Raw genomic sequence first — 23,331 nt, forward strand, 5'->3', positions numbered from 1 at the left:
CCCCTAACCTTGAGGACTGAAGAAGGAAAAAAGAAGTGTTTACAGCTGTGGACCCCGGACCAATTTACTCACAAGACACAGCCAAACAGCAAAACAGCGTCTCCAGCCCTTACTGCCTCCAGGGCTTAACGCCGCAAGGGCGGTTGAGCCGGCACTAAAAGTGGGCTGTGAGTCACGTGATTCGTCACGTGACCCCAACGAAGTCCGCCTCCTCCAGGAAGCGTGTCCGTGTCCAGCAAGAGCAGCCCTCGCAGTGCTGGAAGAGCAAAAAGTGCAGCAGGCAGGCAGGTATGGAGTCAGCAAGGCACTCCTTTCAGAATAAATAACACACGCCGCTCGGGCGCTTGAGCCGGCACTAAATACGGGCTGTGAGTCACGTGATTCGTCACGTGACCGCAACGAATTCCGCCTCCTCCAGGAAGCGTGTCCGTGTCCAGCAAGAGCAGCGCTCGCAGTGCTGGAAGAGCAAAAAGTGCAGCAGGCAGGCAGGTATGGAGTCAGCAGGGCACTCCTTGCAGAATAAATAACACACGCCGCTCGGGCGCTTGAGCCGGCACTAAATGCGGGCTGTGAGTCACGTGATTCGTCACGTGACCGCAACGAAGTCCGCCTCCTCCAGGAAGCGTGTCCGTGTCCAGCAAGAGCAGCGCTCGTAGTGCTGGAAGAGCAAAAAGTGCAGGAGGCAGGCAGGTATGGAGTCAGCAGGGCACTCCTTGCAGAATAAATAACACATAGGGAGTTAGGTAGATTCAGAGAGATTGAGGTTGGGCAATGGTGTCTGTTCCATTGGAGGCTGAACCAAGCCTGTGTGCAATATTTACATCATCAATTCGTCAAGTTTCTACATTCCTGAACATGATGCCTATGGATTGTTTATTTGTGGAAGCCTCTGACAAGTTGCGAAGACAATGGGAGAATCACTAAAGGTGTGACATTTCAGACAAGGAATGGGGGTGGTTAAAAAAGCTGGTTTTAGGAGTAAATTGGACCTGAATCTGCGTCTTAATCAGCAGAAGATTTTAGGGCATCTTTATTGGAGCCCGGTGCGTATGCATGGTTTGGGCTTGTTGGAGAGTGAAGAGTGTTGGGCTTGTGGCAGGGATCAGGGTACTTTATTGCATATGTTGTGGGGTTGGTCTAGGGCATGTGATTTTTGTGGGGGATTTGTTGGATAGGATAGACACTATTTTATCTATACGTTTTTCTAGATCACCGTTGCAAACCCTTTTGTTGTTGAGAAGAGGGAGGTGTGAGACCGTGCAACAATATGGGCAATGGATAGATAAGGGACTGGTGGTTGCAGCAAAACAGATTCTGAACGTTTGGAAGACCAGGAAAAAGCCCTAGGTAGAGGGTTGGTTGAATGATTTACACATTTTATCAGATTTTGAGAAGAATTTGTTCTGTAGGCAGGATTGTGAGGATATTTATTTGGAATTCTGGACGCCTTTTAACAGGATGTACAACTGATGGTGCGTTACATTTTTTGATTGAATAATATTTGAACTAGCGATATGAGACTTGAAGTTATTATGAAAATGGCATTTGTGTAGGTGTGTGTGTATCTGATATGATATGATGTGCCATGTATAACGCGTCTGTACACAAGTGTTTCTAGGCGCGATAAGACAAGTAGGGGGAAACAATGGAGAACAAAATAGCGATCTTACAAGGCCTTGTGTCATTTTTCCCCTTGTGTCATTCAGATTGCACAAGTGCAAGGAAGAGGGAAGGGGAAAAGTGACAGGGGGGGAGGTGAAGGGGGAAGTGCAGTTAACTCACAAGTGCAGCCAGCGGGTGGCTCATAAGTGCAGAGAGAAGAGACTGTAGGGTTGCAGATACAGAGCCTTAAATGCTGGAGAGCCCAGAGGCAGTGTGAGGACAACTGGACATGCAGGAGCCTCAGCCCAAGTTCAGAGGGTGACCAGGTGACCACTGCGCGGAGCAGTCAGGTGCATCAGCAGGGCAGAGGAAGTGAGAAAGCAGAAGTGAAAAGGAAGGTCTTCAGTTGTTTCCAGAACCAGAGGTGGTTCTGCTCAAGTTTGAGAGAGGCAGGGAGGCTGTCCCTGAGGGAGGCTCCAGCCGAGGAGATAGATCTGCCCCCAACTCTCTGCTTGGAGAAGCATCTGACCCTCAGAGAGTTGGAGGTGAATAAGCAGAGAGCTCGAGAAGGAACATGTTTTGGAAGAGAAAGTTGGAGATAGAGCAATCCCAGGCCCCAGAAAGCCTTGTGGACAATGCAGAGGGTCTTCAAGTTCATCCATGCAGCCACAGGGAGCCAGTGAAGAGCATTCAGAGCTGGAGAGATACGATCCCTGGGCTTCAGGCCAAGGACAAGTCTTACATTCCTATTGTGGATATGTTGTAAAGCTCGAAGAGTAGAGACAGGAAGATTTAGAAAGAGGCTGTTGCAATAGTCCAGCCTAGAGAGGACCAGAGCTATGGAGACAGTGAGCTTCTGGGGGAAAGTGAGAAAAGGATGAATACCTCTGAGGAGGTGCAGCTGATAGTTTCACTTCTTAGAGACGTCAGAGATGTGAGGAGAGAAGAAGAGGGTGGAGTCAAAGATGACACCAAGGTTGGTAGCCTCACAGGAAGGAGAAGGAGAAGGGCCCAGAGGGGCAGCCAGAGAGAGAGAGAGGAAAGGAGGGAGCAGGTGTCCCAATCAGACGGATCTCTGTCTTACTGGCATTAAGGCAGACATCATTGGTGGCACACCATTCCTGAATTGTGGCCAGACAGTCTGGTATGAGAGAAGAAGCAGAGGTGACTGAGGGGAGCCTGAAAGAGAGCTCAGTGTCATCCATATAACATTGAAAATCGAAGCAGAAAGTAGCAATGCAGTGGGCAAGAGGTGCCAGGTAGTGGTTGAAGAGCCACAGAGAGAGGTTAGACCCCTGAAGAACACCACAAGTAGAGAGAGAGATAGAAGAGAGGAAAGACCCCGTTGGACCTGATAGAGTCTGTCGGCGAGAAAGGGGGTCAATGAGGCCAGGGCCTGATCAGTAATACCAAGGTTGTCCCGAAGACGATTGAGCAGGATGACATGGTTGACTGTCAAAAGCAGAGGATAGATCAAGGAGAATGAGGACAGAAGGGAGATAAGAGTCAAGATTGGAGAGCAAGCCTTCACAGGTTTTCAGGAGAGCAGTTTCCGTGCTTCTGGCAGCTCTGAAGCCAGACTGGCAGTCATGGAGGCAACCAACAGATTCAGTATGTAGATTAAGCTAGGAGATGGCCAGCTTTTCCAAGAGTTTGCCCAGGAAAGGAGTGATGGAGATCAAGCAATAGTTAGCGGGAGAGGAAGGATCAGTCGAGCGCTTCTTTAGAAGGGGTGCACAAGAGAGTGCTTAAGGGGGAGGGGAAACTTCCAGTGGCAAAGGAGTGATTGCAGAAATCGGCCAAGGGTGTCAATGTGGTGTGCATGTGTGTCTGATTTTCTGTGTCTTAATGTTTTTATTTTCTTTAGTTCAGGGATGTTCTGTTTAGATATTGATTGAGTTATGTGTAAAAATTATTATTTGGAATGGTGGGACAATATAGCATTGCTTGTTGATTCTCTTTATTCCCAGCGCCATGTTGTATCTTATAGACTATGTTTGATGTTCTTTGTATGATAACTTGTACAATGTATAAATAAAGTTATTCCATCTAGTTGCAAGGTAATGCTCACTTTCAAAGTCCATTTAAGTGCAGTACAATGACCAACCTCTGTGTTAATCCAAGTGCAATATATTTCCCATCCCCAAGTTCTTCCAAGTGCCGTACTTTTCCCATTCTAAATGTCGATGTGCAGCAACAATGCCCACCCTCAGAAGCATCAGAGTATGATACATGTCCTGTCTCCAGAGCAACTAAATGTATTCATGTACATCAAAACCAGTTGTAACAACATTTCTTATCCTACGGTTGAATTAAATGACCTAAATTGCCAGCTGTCTGAAAATCAAATAGGTGCAATAACTTGCCCATTCTCAGATGTTTTAATCAGTGAGAGATACTGGATGCCTTCTTGTCTCCTCTGGGCACCATACCCCGCTGCGTTGATGGATAGGCAGATAATGGCTCACGTGGCAGTGACATTGCAGGGGTGGAGCTCAGAGGATAGGTGAGGGGTGAAACAGAATAACTGGAATGGAAAAAGGGGCAGGAGCGGATGGGCGGGAGCCTAACAATTGGTCTGTGCACATATGGGAAAGGGAGATGGGAGGGATTCAAGGTGCCGGTGGGAACAGACAGATTTTGAGGGCCTTTCTGAGAACGAGGTGATTGTCATTGAGATGGATGGAGAGAGGGAGGGAGTTCCAGAAGGTGGGTGCTAGAACAGAGAAGGAGGAGCCTCCCAGTCAGGCTGGAGAACTTGAATGGGAGACTATCAGGAGGTGTGCTGGACCTGATGTAAGGGGTCAGTTGGGATGGTAGCATGTATGTTTGTTTTGAATGAATTCAGGGCCTTTTGTGTGAAAGGGCTAGTGGGTAATGCACATGGCTTTGAAGGTGGCCCATCGGCTGACGGGTAGCCAGTGGGGTACACTGAGAGCAGGGGAGATGTGATCTCTAGAGGAGAGTGTGAGGAGGAGCCCTGCTGCAGAGTTGAGGATCTGTTGAAAAGCAGGAGCACCTACATAGAGGGAATTGGAGTAACAAGGCGAGAGAGGATGATGGACATGATTGCAGCGATTCTGTGAGGGTATGAGAGGTAAGTAAAGATACGCTTGAGAATACCGAGGTGGAAATTGCATGATCTGGAGACAGCATTGATGTTGTGAGAAAGGCTCAGCTCCAAGCTGATGGTGCATCCTAGGTTTTTGACTGAGTATGATGCAGCAGGTGGGGGTCCTAAGGTAGGTGGGTGGGGGATCAGTTGCGGAAGGAGAGCTGTTTTGCTGCAGATTAGGATTTCGGTTTTACCAGGATTAAGGAGGAGGTGGTTGTTAGTCATCCAGTGGTCTATGTCTGAGAGGCAGGTGGAAAGGTATGGGAAGGGAGAAGTCTTGAAGACCTTGAAAATAATCTGTGTGTTGTCTGCATAGTTATAGCAGGTGAGATTGTGGGAGTTAATAAGAGCAGTGGGGAGTAGAGATTGAAGAGGGAAGCCTCCTGGGGAACTCCATGAGGGACTGGTCAGGTTGCAGAGGAGAAAGAGGGAAGGACATTGATTTGGGAGTGGTCAAAGATGAAGGAGGTGATCCATCTAAGGGCAGAGTCCCTGATGCTTAAGGGGAAGAGTCTGTTTGTGAGTGTGGTGTGGTTGATCATGTCAAATGCTGCAGAGAGGGCAAGCAGGATGAGTGTGGTGCAGCATTCAGAGTCTTTTCAGATCGTCAAACATTGAGACAAAGCAGGTTTCTGTTCCATGGAGGGGTCTGAAAGCTGAGTGGGCAGGGTCAAGAAGGCCATTGGATTCTACGAAGAGGTTGAGCTGGGAGAAAGCCGTGCGATATAGGTGTTTGGCTATAAAACGATTGTTGGACAGTAGGGCTTAACAAACCTGGGCTACGGCAGAACTGTTACACCTAGATGAGGGAGTGAGGGGTGTCCTTAACACATTGAGGGAAATTACAATAAAAATCCATGAACCATCTCTGGGAGTCAGAGTGTTCTTTAGGCCATAGCCATCACCACCCTGAAGTACAACAAGGTGATGGAACCTGATGGCTTTCATCACTTTTTTAATACCATTTTATAGGGCGCAGCTTTTGGATGTTATGGTAAAGTTGTTTTGCTCCTTCCGGGAGACGTGTTCGGCTTCTCACTCTATGACTGAATCCACAGCTATGTTTCTTTTAACGTCTGGGGAGGAGAAATCAGACTGCAGAGCCTATCGCCCAATTGCCTTGCTGTCAGTAGATGGCAAGTTTTATGCTTAGGTCCTGGCGAATCAACTGATGTGGGTCCTCCCATCCTGGATAAAAATGTATCAGAGAGGCTTCATCGAGCACCACATCGGTCTGGATTAAATTCATAGGACCAATGGGTTTATTGAACTAGGTGAGAACTCTGGAGAGGCTTTTTCAATTCTACCCCTTGATGACAACAAGGCATTTGATGGTATCCACTGGGGCTTCCTTACAGAAATGAGTACTTTTGGATTTAGCCTGGGGTTCTGAAACTGGATTCAAGTGCTATATCATTCCCAATTCATTAGAATCCAAATTAACTTCACACTTATGAACCCTATTCAGATTTCCAGGGGCATGTGTCAGGGTTGCCTCTAATCTCTACTCATTTATGCTCTATTGATAGGGCCCTTAGCCTCGAAAATCAGAGCCAATGATAGCATTTGTATCCTGCCTGCTGGATAATATTGGCCTAAGATAGCCCTTTATTCAGACAATGTCCTCTTATACTTGGGAAACACTGGATTGTCCGTCCCTGCTGTGGAGAGGGAATTTACTAATTTTGGTGAAGTCTCAGGTTTTTCAATAAATTATAATGAATTCAGGGGACGAAACATCACTGAAAACCCGCCTACAATAGCATTGATTAAAAGATCATTTTCTTTCACTGGGAAAAATTCTCTTTGTACTACTTAGGGATTGTACTTACGAAACAATATAAAAAATTGCTCCAATTCAACATTCCACTTATTTCCTGGGAGATATCTCAGGGCCTCACTGGACGGGTGGGGGATCAAGAGATCTCCTGGATAGATAGATTAAATGCCATTCAAATTAACCTTACACCCAGGGTCCTTTATGTTTTCTCAGATTCTCCCAATTAAAATTCCTGAAAGTTCTCTGCACGCACTACAACAGAAGATATTAAACTTTATTTGGGCAAACAACCTCCCAAAGTGTCAAGGAAAATTCTCTTCACCAATTTCGAAAGACTAAGGTCCCCAGACCAAACGCTATTTACTAGCGACAAAGGTCTTCCACATAGGCTGTGTGCAAACTATAAAGCAGTAAAACAACACTCCCCTTCCATCTCCTTACCCTCTCTGCCCCTGCTAAGCAAACAGAGCAGATTAAAGGAAGGAACCCTACTGGCCTCTACTCAGACTTCCCTACATTCTCAGGATAAAGTAATGAATTTCTAGGGGCCACATTTTCCCATAGTTAATAATCCAGATTCCTGCCTAGGTTGGGGTGGGGGGGGGTGGAGTGGGGTGCAGCTTTGATGCTTGCATCCGGGGGCCATCAGGGTATTAGGAGATTTTTATGAACAAAGTCTCCCTTTAACAGTAAATGAGCCACGCAAAAAATTGGGATTGAAGAATTGGAAGGATCCTGCTACACATAGTTGAGAACTGGGATTCCAATACCCAAGTTAAATCTATTGTGTCTAGGTAGGCCTCTCCCCTTCATCTAATAATTTCAGAAACCATTGGTAGGTGCCAAATGTCCATATTGCACCATCTCCTAGACAGACAAAACCATGATGAAAAGCTACTGTATATGTCTAGATGGGAGGAAGAGCTTGATGTTGCAATTGAATCGGTATCGCTGAGACGGGTGGGGACATGTTTAATCAAGACAAAATTATTCTTAAAATGCACAACTATTAAGGAAAGTGCATATATGGCCTGTTTTAGGTGGCACCTTTCCCCACATCGACTGCACAAGCTCTTGCCCTCTTGCTCCTTGCTGTGCTGAAGGGGCAGCAGGGAAGTTGGGGCACTTGGTCATCTCTGGTGGTCATTCTCCAAAGCTCATATTTATTGTAAACACATGTTTTACTTTTTTTATTGTTGCATAGTTTACAAAAAACTTTTACAACATAATCAAATGGAATCAACAATAACAAGAAGAAAAGAAAAAGAAAAAAAAAAACACTTTCCATAAAAAAACATGGATGTTATAATTAAAATTCAAAAAGCTAGATACATCACACATTAATCGCAAGAAACACAGATCATCCTGATAAGCAAATTAAATTAATTCAACCAAAAAAATTCCTTTCCGTGCAAACTATTCAGCAGAATCCAATCCTTTAAGACGGCCCAATTCTAAATTCCTTTTATCCAATTCAGAGTTAAGAAATGCAAGAAAGAGATTCAGAGCTTGGACCAAAGAAATGCTAGTTCCCCACATACAGCGACACCAAAACAAGTTCCTGGACACTTCTGAGGTGACAGCGATCTTATCCCTGAAGCAGTTGTCACGCTCCTTATCAAATGATGGGCAGACAACAACTAAGTGCTTCAGGGTTTGCCGAGATTCAGTAGCTCCACAGAACCTGCATTTACTCTCAGATATATTCAAAGCAGCTGAGATATTACGCTTGCTCCAATGCCTGATCTTCTCATAGACAGGTAATTGATTTAGCCTAAAGCGCATGTAATTCATGCGTATGTTGGAACAGGGACATTTCTGAAGATACAACGGTAGACATTCCCTTGGATGTATAAATTGGGAGTATTCCTCATAGGTCACATAGGAAAAAATACAATCCACTGTCTCTGCCCAGTCCAGATCTTCACGAGAAAAATTGATGCCAGCCAGTGCTGAATTCATCCTTTCACTGAACACCCCTATGGACGGAACAGTGCCAGCATGCATAGCTGTATTTAAATTCTCATAAAGGGAATTCTTGGCAGGGTCAATCATTCGCCTAAAAAAGGAAAGCTGTCTCCAAACATACCTGGCCTTCAAAGATACAAGACACAACTCATGTCTACTGATCGCATTGGGGATGGCCATCGAAAGACCAAGTACATCCTTCCAAAGCCTTCCTTGGAGAATGTTTAAGATGGTACCCATGTTATGTGAACATAAGTCAAGACCGTACAAAATAATAGTTTCAAATTTGTCAAGATAATAATGCCTCAAAGGCAGCAGAGAAAATTTACAAACTTTCTGTTTCAGAATCTTCATTTGAGCAGTATGTTTTTTTTTTTAGCTTCATCAGCCAGGATGTTTTTCCAGTATTCAATACTAACCCTGTTTGACAAATGATAGCCCAAATAAATCACGGTCTTGACCTGTTCCACATTATCGGGTCCCTTAGTCCAGACATACTGCCGTAGCTTAGTTCTAGTAGATAGAACCAAAAGCTTAGACATAGGCATTTGGCAGAAGATTATTGTCCAGGGCCTACTTAAAGAAGAGCTGCATTTTAGCACTAAATCCTTGCAGAGTTCTATCAAAAGGTATGAAGTCATCCGCGAAGGCCATCCACTCCAGCCTAATGCTCCCCAACCTAGCCGGTGCGATCGAGGGATCCTGCCACAGTCCCTCAACATTGCACATGTATAGGTTAAAGATCGTAGGTGCCAGTGTACACCCCTGTACAAGTAGGTATTTCCGGCGACAGAGCACCGTCCTCAGTCAGACGAACTCACATGGTGGTCTGTGAATGGAGTAAAGCAATCAATTGGACTAATTTACAAGGAATGTTCAAAGAAAGCATTTTGTGCCAGAGCCTGGACCTTATAACACCATCAAAGGCACTAGTCATATCTAGAGAAGCTAGATAGACTCCCCCAACCTTGGAATGATGAACATAATGTCTGAGATGTGACAAGATAGAGGCATTGAGTGTGGTTCCCAGCTCTGCTCAAAACCCCACCTGGAATCGACTTAAAAGATTAAGTTCCCTAATAGCACAGTTGAGGTCCCGCAGAAGGAGGCTGGAGAAGCCCTTACTGGTGGCATCGGTCAGTGCTATAGGACGGTAGTTTGTCAAATCCAATGTGTCCCCCTTTTAAAAATAGGTACAATGATAGACTTGACCCAAGAGGCAGGGACAGTATGGGACAAAAAGATATGATCGAACATAGGTTTTAGGAGCTAAGCCCATAAGCCTGGATCCTTTTTAAGAACGAAACGAGGGATGCCGTCAGGACCAGGGGCCCTAGACGGCTTAAGCCAACCTAAAGCCCACACAATGTCTTCCCTGTTCCAGGTGCATAATCCCTTCACAGGTGCGCCCAAATCAAGGCCATCAAAGACCCTAAAATCCTAAGGTAGGGCATATTTGTTGGTATAGAATAATACCCAGTTGGCAGAGTCAATAGGGAAACCCATACTCCCTTTAGCATTCCCCATAAGCCTATTAAAAGAGGACCAAAATTGACCATTTTTACCCTTGCACAGGTTCAACAGCATGTTCTGATGACGCCGAAGAAAGGCGTCCATTTTAAGAGATTTTACATGATTCTTATGTCTCAAAAGGAGTCTGCGTTTGCGTACAGCATAATTGGAGACCGGCAACCTCAATCTGCTCATCTCAGCAAGTTGCTTTCTTTTGTGAACCTTAGATTGAAGAATTCTGTCATAGCTCACATAGACTCTTTTGCCTACACTCAATGAGCTGTGTTGATCTCTAACTTGGCAAATACAGGCCAGAATAGTATTATATACAGAAGTCTTACATCCTTCCCCTGGTTCACAGCCAGGGGTCACAGCAGCAGACTCCTTCAAGGACATTAGCAGTAACTTGTTGTAACTTGTTAAATTTGTAGACAATTTTCCAATTCGACACCACTTCGTACCTCTATTATTAGATAGAGTCCAGACCTGCCAAATCCGATCTGATACACGGTGTAGGTATGAAAATAAACTAGGAAAAAGATAGGGGCAAATGGTCCCCTAAATCAGTGGGAGTATGGATCAGGTGACTGCAGTTCTTCCTAATGCCATTTGAGACATAAATGTAGTCAATACTGGAGGTCAGTTTCCCTCTGTGCCAGGTGTATTTAGGGGCAGGTGAGGAGAGCGGATGGTCCAATAAAGCCAAATCCCAATCCCCCAGAAGGGAATACCACTAAATACCTCTTCTGAGATTCACATGCTGCATGCAAGGGCAGGCCCCCGTAGAATTCCACTGTGCACCTTCAGCACAGATGGAGTTGAAATCAGCCCTCAAGATTACTTGATTACCATAGCCCCTCTGAATCCAGTCATACAAAATATCTCCCAAGCCATCCTCAATGGTGTCAAAGGTTACTCTAATGGGGTTCCAATAAAGGTTAAGTATCAAGACAGCTGTATAACCAGGCCCCAACTTTAACCCAATAGCCAAAAGCCATTCAGTGCTACATTTAGTATCCCATGAGAACCGCAAGTTGGTATCAATAGCGATGGTAAGGCCCCCTCTAGGACGCCACCCTTCGCCCCTAACAGCCGGACATGAGACAGTATGGAACCCATCAACAGAGGATTGGTCATGAGCATAGACTCTTGAAACAGATAGATTCTTGGCAGTCTATTACCTGCAGGATTAAGCATGAATTTATACAGATTTGAACTGCCACAAGTATTCCAGGAGATGATCTCAATCTTAATTTTGTCATGCATGCCCCGGACCTTGCCTCAGACAAATCCTTTCTAGGCTACAAGAGATAAGCATTTTGCGGCTTCCCATGGACCCTCTGACCTTGGTTTTGGGTGACATTGGAGAGATGTTTTATCTGCTATCAGGACGTAAAGATATACTTATCATTCAATGTGGCAAAGTGGCTTCTCACACAATATTGGAGGAATTCAGAAGGATTTTGAATTGTGGTATGGTAGGCTAAGGTGTGTGAAACTTGAGCGATAGAAAAGTTGTCAGCCTTACTAACCAAAACGGTTCCTAAATTTCACAAGATCTGGTCTTTTATAGATTACAGCTCTGTAAATGATGAAAACTAGACTGTTGAATCCCTTGCACTGGTTTTAAATACTCTGACCTTTGAAGTCTGATTTTATTATTATTATTATTATTATTATTATTATTATTATTATTATTATTATTATTATTATTATTGTATTTATTAAGCACGGACCTGGCTGCGAGAAGCAACAGAGTGCTTTACAGAGGTATACAACAATACAGATACATAACGTAGCGCTTTACAGAGTTTGGGTGTTTGACCGAATTTCTTTTGTTTGTAGCAAACTGACCGCACTTTATCTGCTTGGGGCCGAATTTAAACGCACATGATTTTCTTTTGTCACCCACCTCCAATTTTCAGGAAGCAGGGTGCACCAGTGGACCCCTGAAATTGCAAAATATCAAACATGGGGAGCTGGGGACACGCCCACAACCCCCACTCTCCAGGGCTGGTATTTTGAAATATATGCAACTAAATTGCTCCGAAGGACAAATCACCCATGCAAAAGACAATAAAATTGGTCATTAGGTCAAATGTTTTAGGTCAAATAGGCTAATACCATTTACAGAGGTATACAACAGTACAGATGCATAACAGAGTGCCATGTTAACTGATGCCAACTCATTGCGGCAACCCAAGTTCTGAATGTCTTATCGTACCAACTCAAGCGAAAACATTTTTTTCAGGTTGCTTCAAAATGAAATTGAATGGGCTGAAAAATAAAACAAATGGCAGTGGATCCAGGTGTTTTATGTCTCTGTACCTCTTTTTGTGGTCCCCGGCCTGGCTATTTTGGCCTTTGCTCTCCCCTCTCAGACTTCTCTCCTTGCGTTGCCCCCTCGATCTCATAACACACATCTTCGCCTCCCTATTGTAACACATTATTTTCATTTTCTCCCCCTTTTCTTTCTTTGTGTCACCAGCACTGCCTCCAATGATTCATCATGTCTGGAAGGGAATGGGGATTACATAGAGAAGATGCTTTTACCTATCTCCTCACAAGGGACACCCCTGTGATCCCTGCTTTTGGTTGAATGGTCCCTTCCATTGTCCGGTATCTTCCAGTTCCCGCCCTCAACCTGCTTCATGTACCTACCCCATTGATATTATTTACATATGAATGTGTGATAAAGTATGCCTTGGAACCGGGCTGTAAAATACTGGCCCCGCTCCCATGACGTGAACTTGACTGATCCATCCATCCAGCCTGCTCCGAGATGCCCTCTGTTTCTAGGGGCTCCTCACTGCTTTCTACTTTTCTCAATTTGTCATGACTTATAGGGTGCTAGCTGCATCCCTTGGTCCCCCATGGTGAGCTCCTCTCACAGAAATACATACCTCGCAGCAGCTTCAGTAGGTCGCCCTTTGGCATGAGCTCGGTAATGATGTAGAATGGGTCTCTTTGCGAGCAAATGGCGTACAGCGTCAGGAGGTGGCGGTGCTGCAACGTCTTCATGAATTGCGTTTCCGTCCGGAATTCGTTTTTTTGCATCGTACCTAGATGGGATCAGGTGATGACAGAAGAAGAACATTTTTACTGATCAATATTTATAGATGATTTAGAGGTGATTTTTTTAGCCCTGGAGTGCAATTGATCTATGCAATGATACTGCATGGCTTTGATGCAGCTCATGAAACAATCCTCATAAACAAACCCAACCTATCAAATTCCATTTTGGTGCAGCACCTCAACAGGTGCTCTCATAGGCCAGAGTGGAAGACACAAAGAGGATGACCACAGTGTTAAGGTTCCAGGTTTGCTTTTTAAGAGCACAAGTTCTTTCAAACAAAACATAAGGACATCAAAGTGTCTATCCCCAAGATCCCAGAGTCTCAAACCTAGGCTTAAAAGGGTTCCCACATCCTTCTTCTCCCCATGTTCACGTCCTCAGGCTTAAAGGGGTTTCTGCACCCTGGTTTACCAAAGTTCTGTCCCCAGATACCTCTGCTTATTTGGGACATGTGTAGCCACTTTATCTCCTACATGAGCTGTAAGTAGAGTTGCAGCTCCTCCTTGAGGATCTAAAAGAGCCAAACAGGTTGGTCCTCCCACTCAGCTCGGATACGTTCAAGAGGGCCCTATCACCCCTCTCTGTATCGGGGTCCTGCTCTTCCCACTTCTCACCACCTCTCAATTGCTTTCACCCTTCTGCTCTTCCTTGATGTCACAGAACCTGCGTGTTCCTCCCTCCACCGCGTGTTTAACCCCTTCATATCGGGACTGCACCCCTAACTACTCCAAACGTGCCTTCTTGTTCCCTCCTATACTGGCTAGCTCTCGCCTAGCTAGTATGCAGTTCTCCTCCTCCCCTTCCTGAGGTTCTCCTCACACCCCCTCTGGATCTTCTCTTCCAGCTGCCTCCTGATATTTACCAACAACCACCTTCAGATCTTCCTTCTGCCGTCTACTCTGCAGTCTCCTCCCCGCTCTTTACTCATTACTCTTCAAACTCCCCAACACCCCTTCACAAATCATCAACCCACTCTATACGCCTGCAACAACCCCTTTCTCCAAACACCTTGTCTAAAAATGAAGTTGATGTACAGTTAAGGTATCCATCAGACCACAGACTAGTGTCTGGATAAGTGGTGCCTTAGATGTGTTTTGCCTATGTGTAGTGACTAGAAGGTATCTCAGGGCTGATGTGTGCTTTACAAGTCCTAATAAATACACAAATAAATAAATAAATAAGAAGAGAGTGTGTTGGAGGGGTGCTCCATACAGACACTGCCATGTAGGCCAGGACTCTGGCACCATGTGGCATGCCCAATTGTTTTCAGACTTCTGAAGAGCAGGTGGAGTGGAAAAGCAAGAAAGGCTGGGTAGGTACAACAAAAAGGGAAGTGGGGTGGGAAGGCAAACCAGACAGTGGGAAGGAACAGGTTAGAAAGGGAGGAAATAAGTAAAGGGGCAACAAGAGATAAAAGGAACAGCAAACAGAGCGATGTGGGGCGAGAAACTGAGGCTGAAATGTTGTGAAAGAAAGGGGTGGTCACGCAGGTCCTTCCACCATTTATCCTCTCCCTTAAGGTTCATCCGTGGGAATTACACTAAGCAGTTTCAGCAAAGCCTGTTAAGACAGCATTGGAACCACAGCACTGAATTTACCTAGAAATAATATGTATGGCCTGACAACTAAGCACCCAGGAACATTCAGGGAGAAGCACCAGAAGCACAGCCCTGAAACCTAGAAGCATATTTATGGCCTGGCAACTATGCGCCAATGATTAATCAGGGAGCAAAGCAGATGTTCAGAGGTTGAAAGTGAAACATTCAACACACTAAAACACATACAGGGTAATTCATGGAATAAATGTGCGCCAAAAAGGGGAGCGCAAGCGTGAAAATCGCAGCGCACGCGTGCCAAAGCCGCGCACAAAGCCGTTCATCGATTCATGGAATGCGCTGCGCTAGTAAAACCTGGGATGTGCACCAAATCCGTGGTTGGCGCACGCGGGCGCACACGTCACTAAACGGTATGCGCTATGCACAGAGGGAAAGCGCACATCGTGTAGCGCACACAGGAAAAGTGGGCGGAACACGGGGTGTAACACGCGGAATGGGGAACAACGCGGGAAAATGTGGGCATCACGGGGGAAGTACAAGAGGTAAATGCTGGCAACGCCCACACACGCGCTAACAACACGAATTCATGGAATCGAACAGGGGAAAGCCGTGCGCCAAAAAAGATGCGCTAATCCGGAAACACGTACGCCAGCAGGAAGCAGGCGTAAGCGGGCCCGCGCAGCATAAAAGTGCACGCAAACAACAAACAAGCTCATACGCTACGATGAATATGCCGTTCCTCGCAGCAGTGGTCGTGGGACACCGCAGGAGGAGGGGGATAGCCAGGCCCCGCATTTTTTTTAGCCAGGCCAGACTTTTTCGGATGCCTGATGACCAGGTGTATGGGAGGTTCAGGTTTCCACCACACATAATCCTAGAACTGGTCAGGGAGTGGGAGGATGACCTCACATCACCCACCCTGTGCTCTCAAGCACTGAGCCCCTTGGAAAAGGTGCTCAATGTACTGCACTTCTTGGCTACTGGTTCATTTCAGCGGACAAGTGCCATAGTGAGGGGTGTGTCACAGGCCACACAGTCATGCTGCCTACACCAGGTGTTGGCCATCATGACTGCACGCCCCTCAGTCCGCATACATGCCCAGAACACCTATAGAAAGGCAGGCTGTTGTCCAGGATATTTACGAGGTGGCACACTTCCCCAAAGTGCTAGGTGCCATTGATTGCACCCATGTGGCTCTACATCCTCCCAGGGCCACTGAGCATATCAATCGAAACTGCAAGCACTGGCATTCCATCAACGTGCAGGTTTTATGTGATGCCAAGGGAATCATCACCTCAGTATATGCCAACTATCCAGGGTCCAGCCATGATAGTTTCATATTCAGAATGTCACCCCTAAACCGGGACCTGGAAGCTGGCGGCATGGCGACACATGGCTAATTTGTGAGTATAAATGCCTCTGCACATGCATGCATGCCAGAGACTGAGAAATGTGAAAAACCCACTAATGACAACCATTATCACCTCCCCAGGGGACAGTGCCTACCCTCTGAGCACCTACATGATGATGCCAATTCGGAACCCCACCACACCACCCGAGGTAAGATACAACACAGCCCATATTGCAACCCGGGGCATAGTGGAGCGCACATTCGGAGTGCTCAAGTCACGCTTTCGCTCCCTTGGCCGCTCTGGTGGGCAGCTGCTATATGCGCCCCCAGTAGTGTGCAGGATCATAGTGGCAGCATGTGTCAACGTTGCAACCCGGCGGGGCGTGCCGGTGGACATGGTGGTGCCCCCACATCCCCAACCACATGCACGGCCGCTGCACATGGGAAGTGAAAGGGCACGTGGTGAGGCAGCCCGTACCCATCTTGTGGCAAATTACTTCACCTAAAATCCCACCCCTGCGGAGTGCACACAGCCCTGGCACATACCAGCTCACAATCATTGATGATGACAAAAGGGACAGTCAACTGTCACAACCATACCAGCCTGAGATTGTTCACCTGGAAGTGCTACATTGTGTGCATCCCTAGCTACTCAAAGACACCCAATGCTGTGTCACAAAAAGGCACACGTTCATGCAGCATGAAGGACTACCCCCTTGCAAAATACCACATCAAAATAGTGGCATGTGACCCAACCCCTCCCCATCTCAGCTACCCAACACACCATGGCATGGCATGCAATGTGAAAGCAACCAAATGACTGCACAACACATGACACAAGTGACACAAAGTGGACTGTTCCAAATGGAAACAGGCCACAGACAATTTGCTCTCAATAATGAATAAAAAACAACACACATGAACAAATACTTACCAGCAAGACAAAACATCAGTACATGATCGAACAGTGGCAATATATGAGAATAAAAAAGTGGAAGTGTCACAACCTGACTAAGGCAGCACATCGACCCCTTCCAACTGCAGAGTGTTGCTGGTAGGCAAAGGTTTCAGTGTACTGCATACAACATGAACTGCATCTGCAAAGTAGAGGGGCTTGTTAAGACATGAAGAAGGTACATGTACATAAGGAAAAAGTCATGGATGTAGAACCATACATAAATCCACCATGCAGTGGAGATTTTAACAAAAATACCCACCAGGGATGTATACACAGTTTTGACTACAGACTGTCCACACAACTTATGGGAGCCTAATGCTACTGTGTAAGTTACTGTCACTTGGTCGCACCCTTTGTGAGCCCATGGAAAGGGGAAGCAGGAGGGGTGTGTGTGTCAGGAACCCAAGTTTCTAACCCAAAGACAGTACAAGCCTGCATGTGCCCAGCTGGAATACACAGTGGATGCCTACGGGAGCCACACAAAGCAACACACTGTAAAAAAAATGGCCATGTGTGGACCAGGGGAGTGGGGGAAGCCACCCAGGAGGGACGAGGTACAGGGTGCACCCCAACACACACATCCGTGGATGTTGAGAAAAATAAACCCTCCATGGGCTCATGACCTGCACGGCTACGCTACAGTGGTAGAACTGCCGTCGCTGTCATCACCCTCTGGTGGTACATTAGAAGGTGGGCGTGATATGTGAGGCAGACCACGCAAAGCACTGGCATGCTCCTTCATGGCAGCAAGCATGCGGGTCTGAAAGGTTTGGTTCTGCAGGATGATGGTACGGAGATCCCCATGCAGCACCTCACGGGTAGCACGCATTTCTGCCTGCATGGCCTCGCGTGATGCCTGGATCTCCTGACGGGTTGCCTAGAGCTCAGCTGAGAGTGTGCGTGTCAGCTGCTCCAGCTGCTGTTCTGCCCTTGTACTCCGGGACACCTCAAGTTCACACAGAGTATCTCTGAGGGAGCTGTGTTCCAACCACAGGGCCTCCCTGTGGGCCCGTGACTCTACAGATATGGCTGTGCGCAGAGGCTCCAGTCTAGCCCTTCGCTCCCTGTCGGACGCTAACATGTCCTGCCTGTGTGAGTGGCAAATGGACTCTGTTGCCTGCTGCTGGAGCTCCATCTGCCTTTCAGGGGGGAGAATGGAAGTGGCCACCCTATCCATTGCCTGAGCCATCATTTCACACAATGCCCCCTGTTGTGCTGCTATAGTGTAGATGGAGTTCTCCCACACCGTATTGCCTGGTGGCACACGGCCACCGCATTGGAGGGCACCACACTTGTTCGGGGCAAGGAAATGTGCACCTTGCTGTGCTGTCACTGCCTCAGGCTGCAGGACTGTATTCCTCCTTTGATCTGCTGGCCCAGGAACAGGAACAAATATTGTGGAGTGTGACCCTGCATCCGTAACCACCACAGGCGGACTTTCCAACACTGAAATCCCCATAGAGGGGTCTACCCCTTGTGCAGGTGGGTTGGACAGAACAGCATCCATGCCAGAAACACTCACCTGCGACGGGACATATGTCTCAATGTCCGATTCAGCACCTGATTCATAGAGGTCTCCGGAGGTGTACCCAGAGACACCCGTGGACAGTATAGTCTGTAGGAGGATTGGGTTTTCACCCACCACCACCCCACGTCCTCCACTGGTGCCCGGTTGTGGCTGTGAGTACTCCTGGCTCTGCGCCATCTGCGCCTCCTCAACAGCATCAAGTGCCTCATCACCTGCAAAAACATGAAAGATAACTAATGAAAACAGGCATGAGCACCATAGCACACACACCTAGGCATGACGAAGCAGACATCCAGTACATAAATGACACATGTCACACATGACAATAACTCTGGCATGCATGCACTGTCAATGAGTTGGAAGGGGAGGCAAAAAGCAGACACTGATGACTCCAAGATGGAAAACCAACACATGTGCTGCATGCTGAATAGCACTGGCATCACACATTAGCCTGTGAGTGGCATGGACAATCCACATACATGACACATGCCAGCACACAGATGGCACGTGGCATAGCCATGGCAGATTTGACAAGGACACCCAGATGGTAGCAAATCAGTACTGTCACCCGTCCATGTGAGATGCACATCATGAAATTAAACATGGAAATAAGTGTGACAAAACACGCATGTGCCACACGCTGCAACAAAGCCAGTGTTCACTGATGCAGTGATGGCAGGCACATCGATATATCAATGGTTGGTCACTTCGACATGACAGAATACAATTGTCATGTTCAACATTCAAACAGGGCCCCAAAATGATTGTGTACAGGCCATGTGTAGGTGCACATTACTCAATCAGCCTGATTGTTCAAATCATTCCCATAATAAATTAAGAAATGTGGGCCATTGTGGGGTGTAATCTATGACTGAAGTATGTCAAATTTGGGGCAGTAGGCCACAAAAATGTGTGGTAAAAATGCTAATTATTTCATCAATCAGGCAGAATGAACAGGAAAACAGTATGAACACTGTTCTGGCAAGAGGACAGTTGAAGGGCAAGTGCAGTAATCATGTGTATATTGTCAACTGCAGTCAGAATTGATACTGTGAAACGGAAACCCAAGGCCGGGGAATGGTTTGGAGGGACCACATGGGTGACCCATAGCAGTCATGACTACACAGCCTCACCTGGCACTCAATCAGAACACATCAGCCAAGCAAAATACACATGGATTGCACACACATGCATGGTCACTCACCGGACATTGCTTCAAGATCTGGTAGGTCTCCAATGCCTTGGATCTGATCCTCTGTGATGAATGCTCCAGCAATAGACTCATGTTCAGTGAGTTGTTCCACCTCTGGTGGAGACCCACCGCCAGTCACCAGAGTAGAGGCATGATTGGAAGCCAGCTTGTTCTTTGCTCTGCGTTTCAGATCATTCCACCGCTTAGAGCAATCATCAGCTGTGCGCTTCACAAATCCAAGGGAACTAATGTGGTCCACGATGGTCTGCCAGGGGGCCCTACGTTGAGCAGTCATAGTCTTGCACCCTGCAGTCGCCATCATTTTGCCCACAAGTGGCCCACAAGTGCATCTAGTTCTGCATCATTGAAACTAGGCTTCCTTGGCGTGCCGGAGTGGTTAGCCGTGTCTGGGGTCCCAGCCTCTACTGCAAGAGCACCCTTCTTCCTCTTGGAAGGTGGTGCGGACCCTGAGTGGCTTACACCGCTCTGGTTGGTAGGGGCAGAAGCGCAGGTGGACTGGGCACTGGAAGTAGCCAAAGGCACGATAACCAAAGGTCTCACTGCAGGCATTGGCTGCTTGGAGATGTTGGCAGGACCAACCTCGGTGTGATGGACTTGGACCAACACTGCCTCGGCTGGGAGACTCGGAGCTGGGGTGGATTGAGCTGCAGCTGCCCCTGCAGCCTCCTCACCCTGGCTACTTGGGGCAGCAGATGACATTGCTGCCCCAGATCCACGTGGCCTTGTGACAGCAACTTACACCACCACACGTGGCTTAGACTTGGTGACACGGAAGTCAGCTTGGGAGTCATCCTGTGCCGGTTCAGTTGACAATATGGGCTGGGTTAACAAGGCCTGAGCTGGGATGGTGTCAGCTACATCTCCCCGACCCATTGAGGGGGGGCATAGGTGTCCCTGATTGGTCCTCCACACACTGACCTCTTGGGCCACCCTGCACATCCTGGCCACATCCCCTACCGCGCCCACCTCTTTGAGGTCAGCCACCTTTGCCTCCCTTACTGCTTGGTCACCTCCCAACCATGGCACTGATGTTGTTGTGCGAATGGGAGTTGCAGTAAACAATTGTCCTAGGCAATTGGGGTGAAAGGGGTAGGGTACTAGATGGAATACGTACCCTAATGCTCTAGCAAGGCTGCCTGTGAACCCTGGGGGAAGATGACGAGTCACACAATGCACAGGCACCCCGAAAACAAAATGTAACATGCACACGACCCCTGGTAGACCACGTGCATGGAATAAAGAACCCGCACTACGCTGTGGCACCCAGAAACACAAAAATAAGTGTACGCGTGGTACACACAGCCTACAATGACCTCTGAATGGGTACGCGACACACGGGGGCAACCACAGTTGAAAAATACATGCGCGACTCACTGTCTGCCTGGAAAAAGAACGTGAAAAAGACGCACGTGTGTGCGTTGGCAACACCCCCAACAAAAAGAAGAATTGAACGCTGTCTGAGTATACAAGAATCACCCGCTCACTCTCCACAAAAAGCACGTACAAGAAAATGGCATCCTATGCGTACCTTTTAACCCAGCCCACAGGTGCAACGTCACTTACGCACGTACGCGCTAAGGGCCTTTCCTCCAATTACACGCTGTGACACCCGGACGTGCAGTTTCTGCATGTGTACAATCAACATGCACCCGTGTTGAGGGAAACGCCCCTTGTGCTTCACGTCACAGACGCGCTTACGCGCTAAGGGCCTTTCCACAAATTACACGCAGACGTGCAGTTTTTTCACGTGACAAATCACTCCGTATCAAGCTGGCCACGCAACAACACACGGAAGACCATGCTCCTGCCCAGAAGGCCATTTTCCTGCCCCCAGAGGCCCAAGCACGCTCCCACCTGCCATCTGTTGCTGCCTGCCTGCTGCCCACGTGCCCTGCTGTTTGGTGCCTGCACGTCAGCCATCTGCAGGGGTGCAGTTGCTGTGACCACCCCTGCTGGAATAGAAGACTCCCAACTGGTATTCCATCGCTCCACAGCCCAGCCCCAGGACCCAGTTGCCCACCCACACCGGCCTCTGGGGTTGCCATGTCGGACACTACACCATCTGGCACCACTGGCAACCCCCAGCCAGAGAGGCAGAGAGCTACCAGCTTCAGTGCCAGTGAAGTTGTTATCCTGGTGGAGCGAGTCATGGGGCAGTATGATGCCCTCTTTGGAAGTTTACGCGCCGACAATGAAGGACGGAAGAGGATCTGGATGGACATTGTGACTGCCATCAACGTGGAGGGGGTGGCAGTCTGCGACATTCAACACGTCCGGAAGCGCTGGGAGGACTTCAGGTCCAGGACCCTCAACAAGGCCTGGCGCCTCTTGAAGGCAGCGGATGCTAAGGGGTGCTGGGTCCGCCTAACCAACAACCAGATGAGGGTCCTGGAACGTATACGCCCAGCGCTCCACCTGCAGGTCCTTGAGAGGCAGACCCGTCCGGAGTCGAGCGGTAAGTGTACATGTGTACTGATTGGACGCTGTGCATGTTGAGGTGTGGCAGCAGTGTGCAGGTTGCACATATGTCTTTGTAGGGCCATGTATGGATGTGTATGTACAGGGACATGAGCCTGCCACATGTGAGTCCTCTCATGTGTGAGACACATCGATGGTGTATGTGTCGGTAAGCATTCTGCCCAAATGCATGTGTGGATGCACACATTTTTACATTTCTGTGTATGTACTGTGGCATGGTTCTGGTGGCACACATGAATGCTGGTTCCACCTGCATGTATCTGCACTATGTACATATGTGTGTATTTGACAAGTGTGCAACTGAGATACACCATGGATGCATGTGACACTGACATGTAGGAGGCTGATTGGCAGATGTGACATGGATGGCGATGTTATCACTGTGACAGGTGGTGGAGATGTACAGATGCATGTATGTCTGGTGGCGTGTGTGCATTTGTTCTGCACTCCCCATGTTGCATGTGACGTCAGGCTCACCTTCGGCTGCTCATGCTGTTGTTTGTGTATGGATGATACTGCCTGGTGCAACATTCCTGTTGATTTGCACATGTGAGTTGAAATAACATGTGTGCTGGGGAGTGTGATGCCAGGTCTGAAGTTTGACACTGCCACTCATGTGCAACTGTCATGTGTGTATCAGATCATTGTACAGTGCCCTGATGCCTGTGTTCTATCTCTCCCTGTCTGCAGCGTCAACTGATGAAGAGGGCAGAGACGGTGCTGTGGAGCAAAGAGGCAGGGACCGCACCGCCAGCCGGAGATGCAAGGGCCGGCTCCCCTCCCATGTTGTCATCTCGCCGGGGAGTGAGGAGTCTGGTGCCGCGTCTGTGGCCGCAGCTGCCGAGGGTAGTGTCCAAGAGGTGGAGGTCGGAGGTGGACTCGTCGGCAGCGGAAGGGGCAGCTGAGACCCCACAGGGTCCGATGGAGGAAGATGGCACGGAGTCATCCAGGTTGGTGTGGGGTTTGGTTGAGGAGGAGGCCGTGGAAGGGACACACACGGGGTCTGGAGGGGGGATTCCACTGGTGCTAGTGGTGCAGTCCAGGGGCAGGGACAGGAGGCAGCACAGGCAGCCGCGGAGGTGCCTGTGTGTAATCCTGTCCCCGATCCTGTGACTACATCATCCCACACCAGCAGGGATGCCTACGTCCAGACCCGTTCTCAGGGAGGGGATGAGCGCACAACAACTGGCCTTC

The 23,331-nt window shown here is 48.0% G+C and overlaps 1 protein-coding gene across 1 annotated transcript in view; it reads right to left on the bottom strand.

Annotated features, from left to right (window-relative positions):
* The window catches only part of PTK6 (protein tyrosine kinase 6), a 465,017-nt gene that overhangs the window by 112,258 nt on the left and 329,428 nt on the right, over positions 1–23,331 (bottom strand). Inside the window, exon 5 of the mRNA XM_069650818.1 lies at positions 12,881–13,039. Coding sequence (XP_069506919.1) covers positions 12,881–13,039 — 159 coding nt within the window. The remainder of the gene's footprint in view (positions 1–12,880; positions 13,040–23,331) is intronic.

This window comes from Ambystoma mexicanum, chromosome 3p, assembly GCF_040938575.1.
Source record: "Ambystoma mexicanum isolate Mex_15411 chromosome 3p, UKY_AmexF1_1, whole genome shotgun sequence".
Taxonomy (NCBI): Eukaryota; Metazoa; Chordata; class Amphibia; order Caudata; family Ambystomatidae; genus Ambystoma; species Ambystoma mexicanum.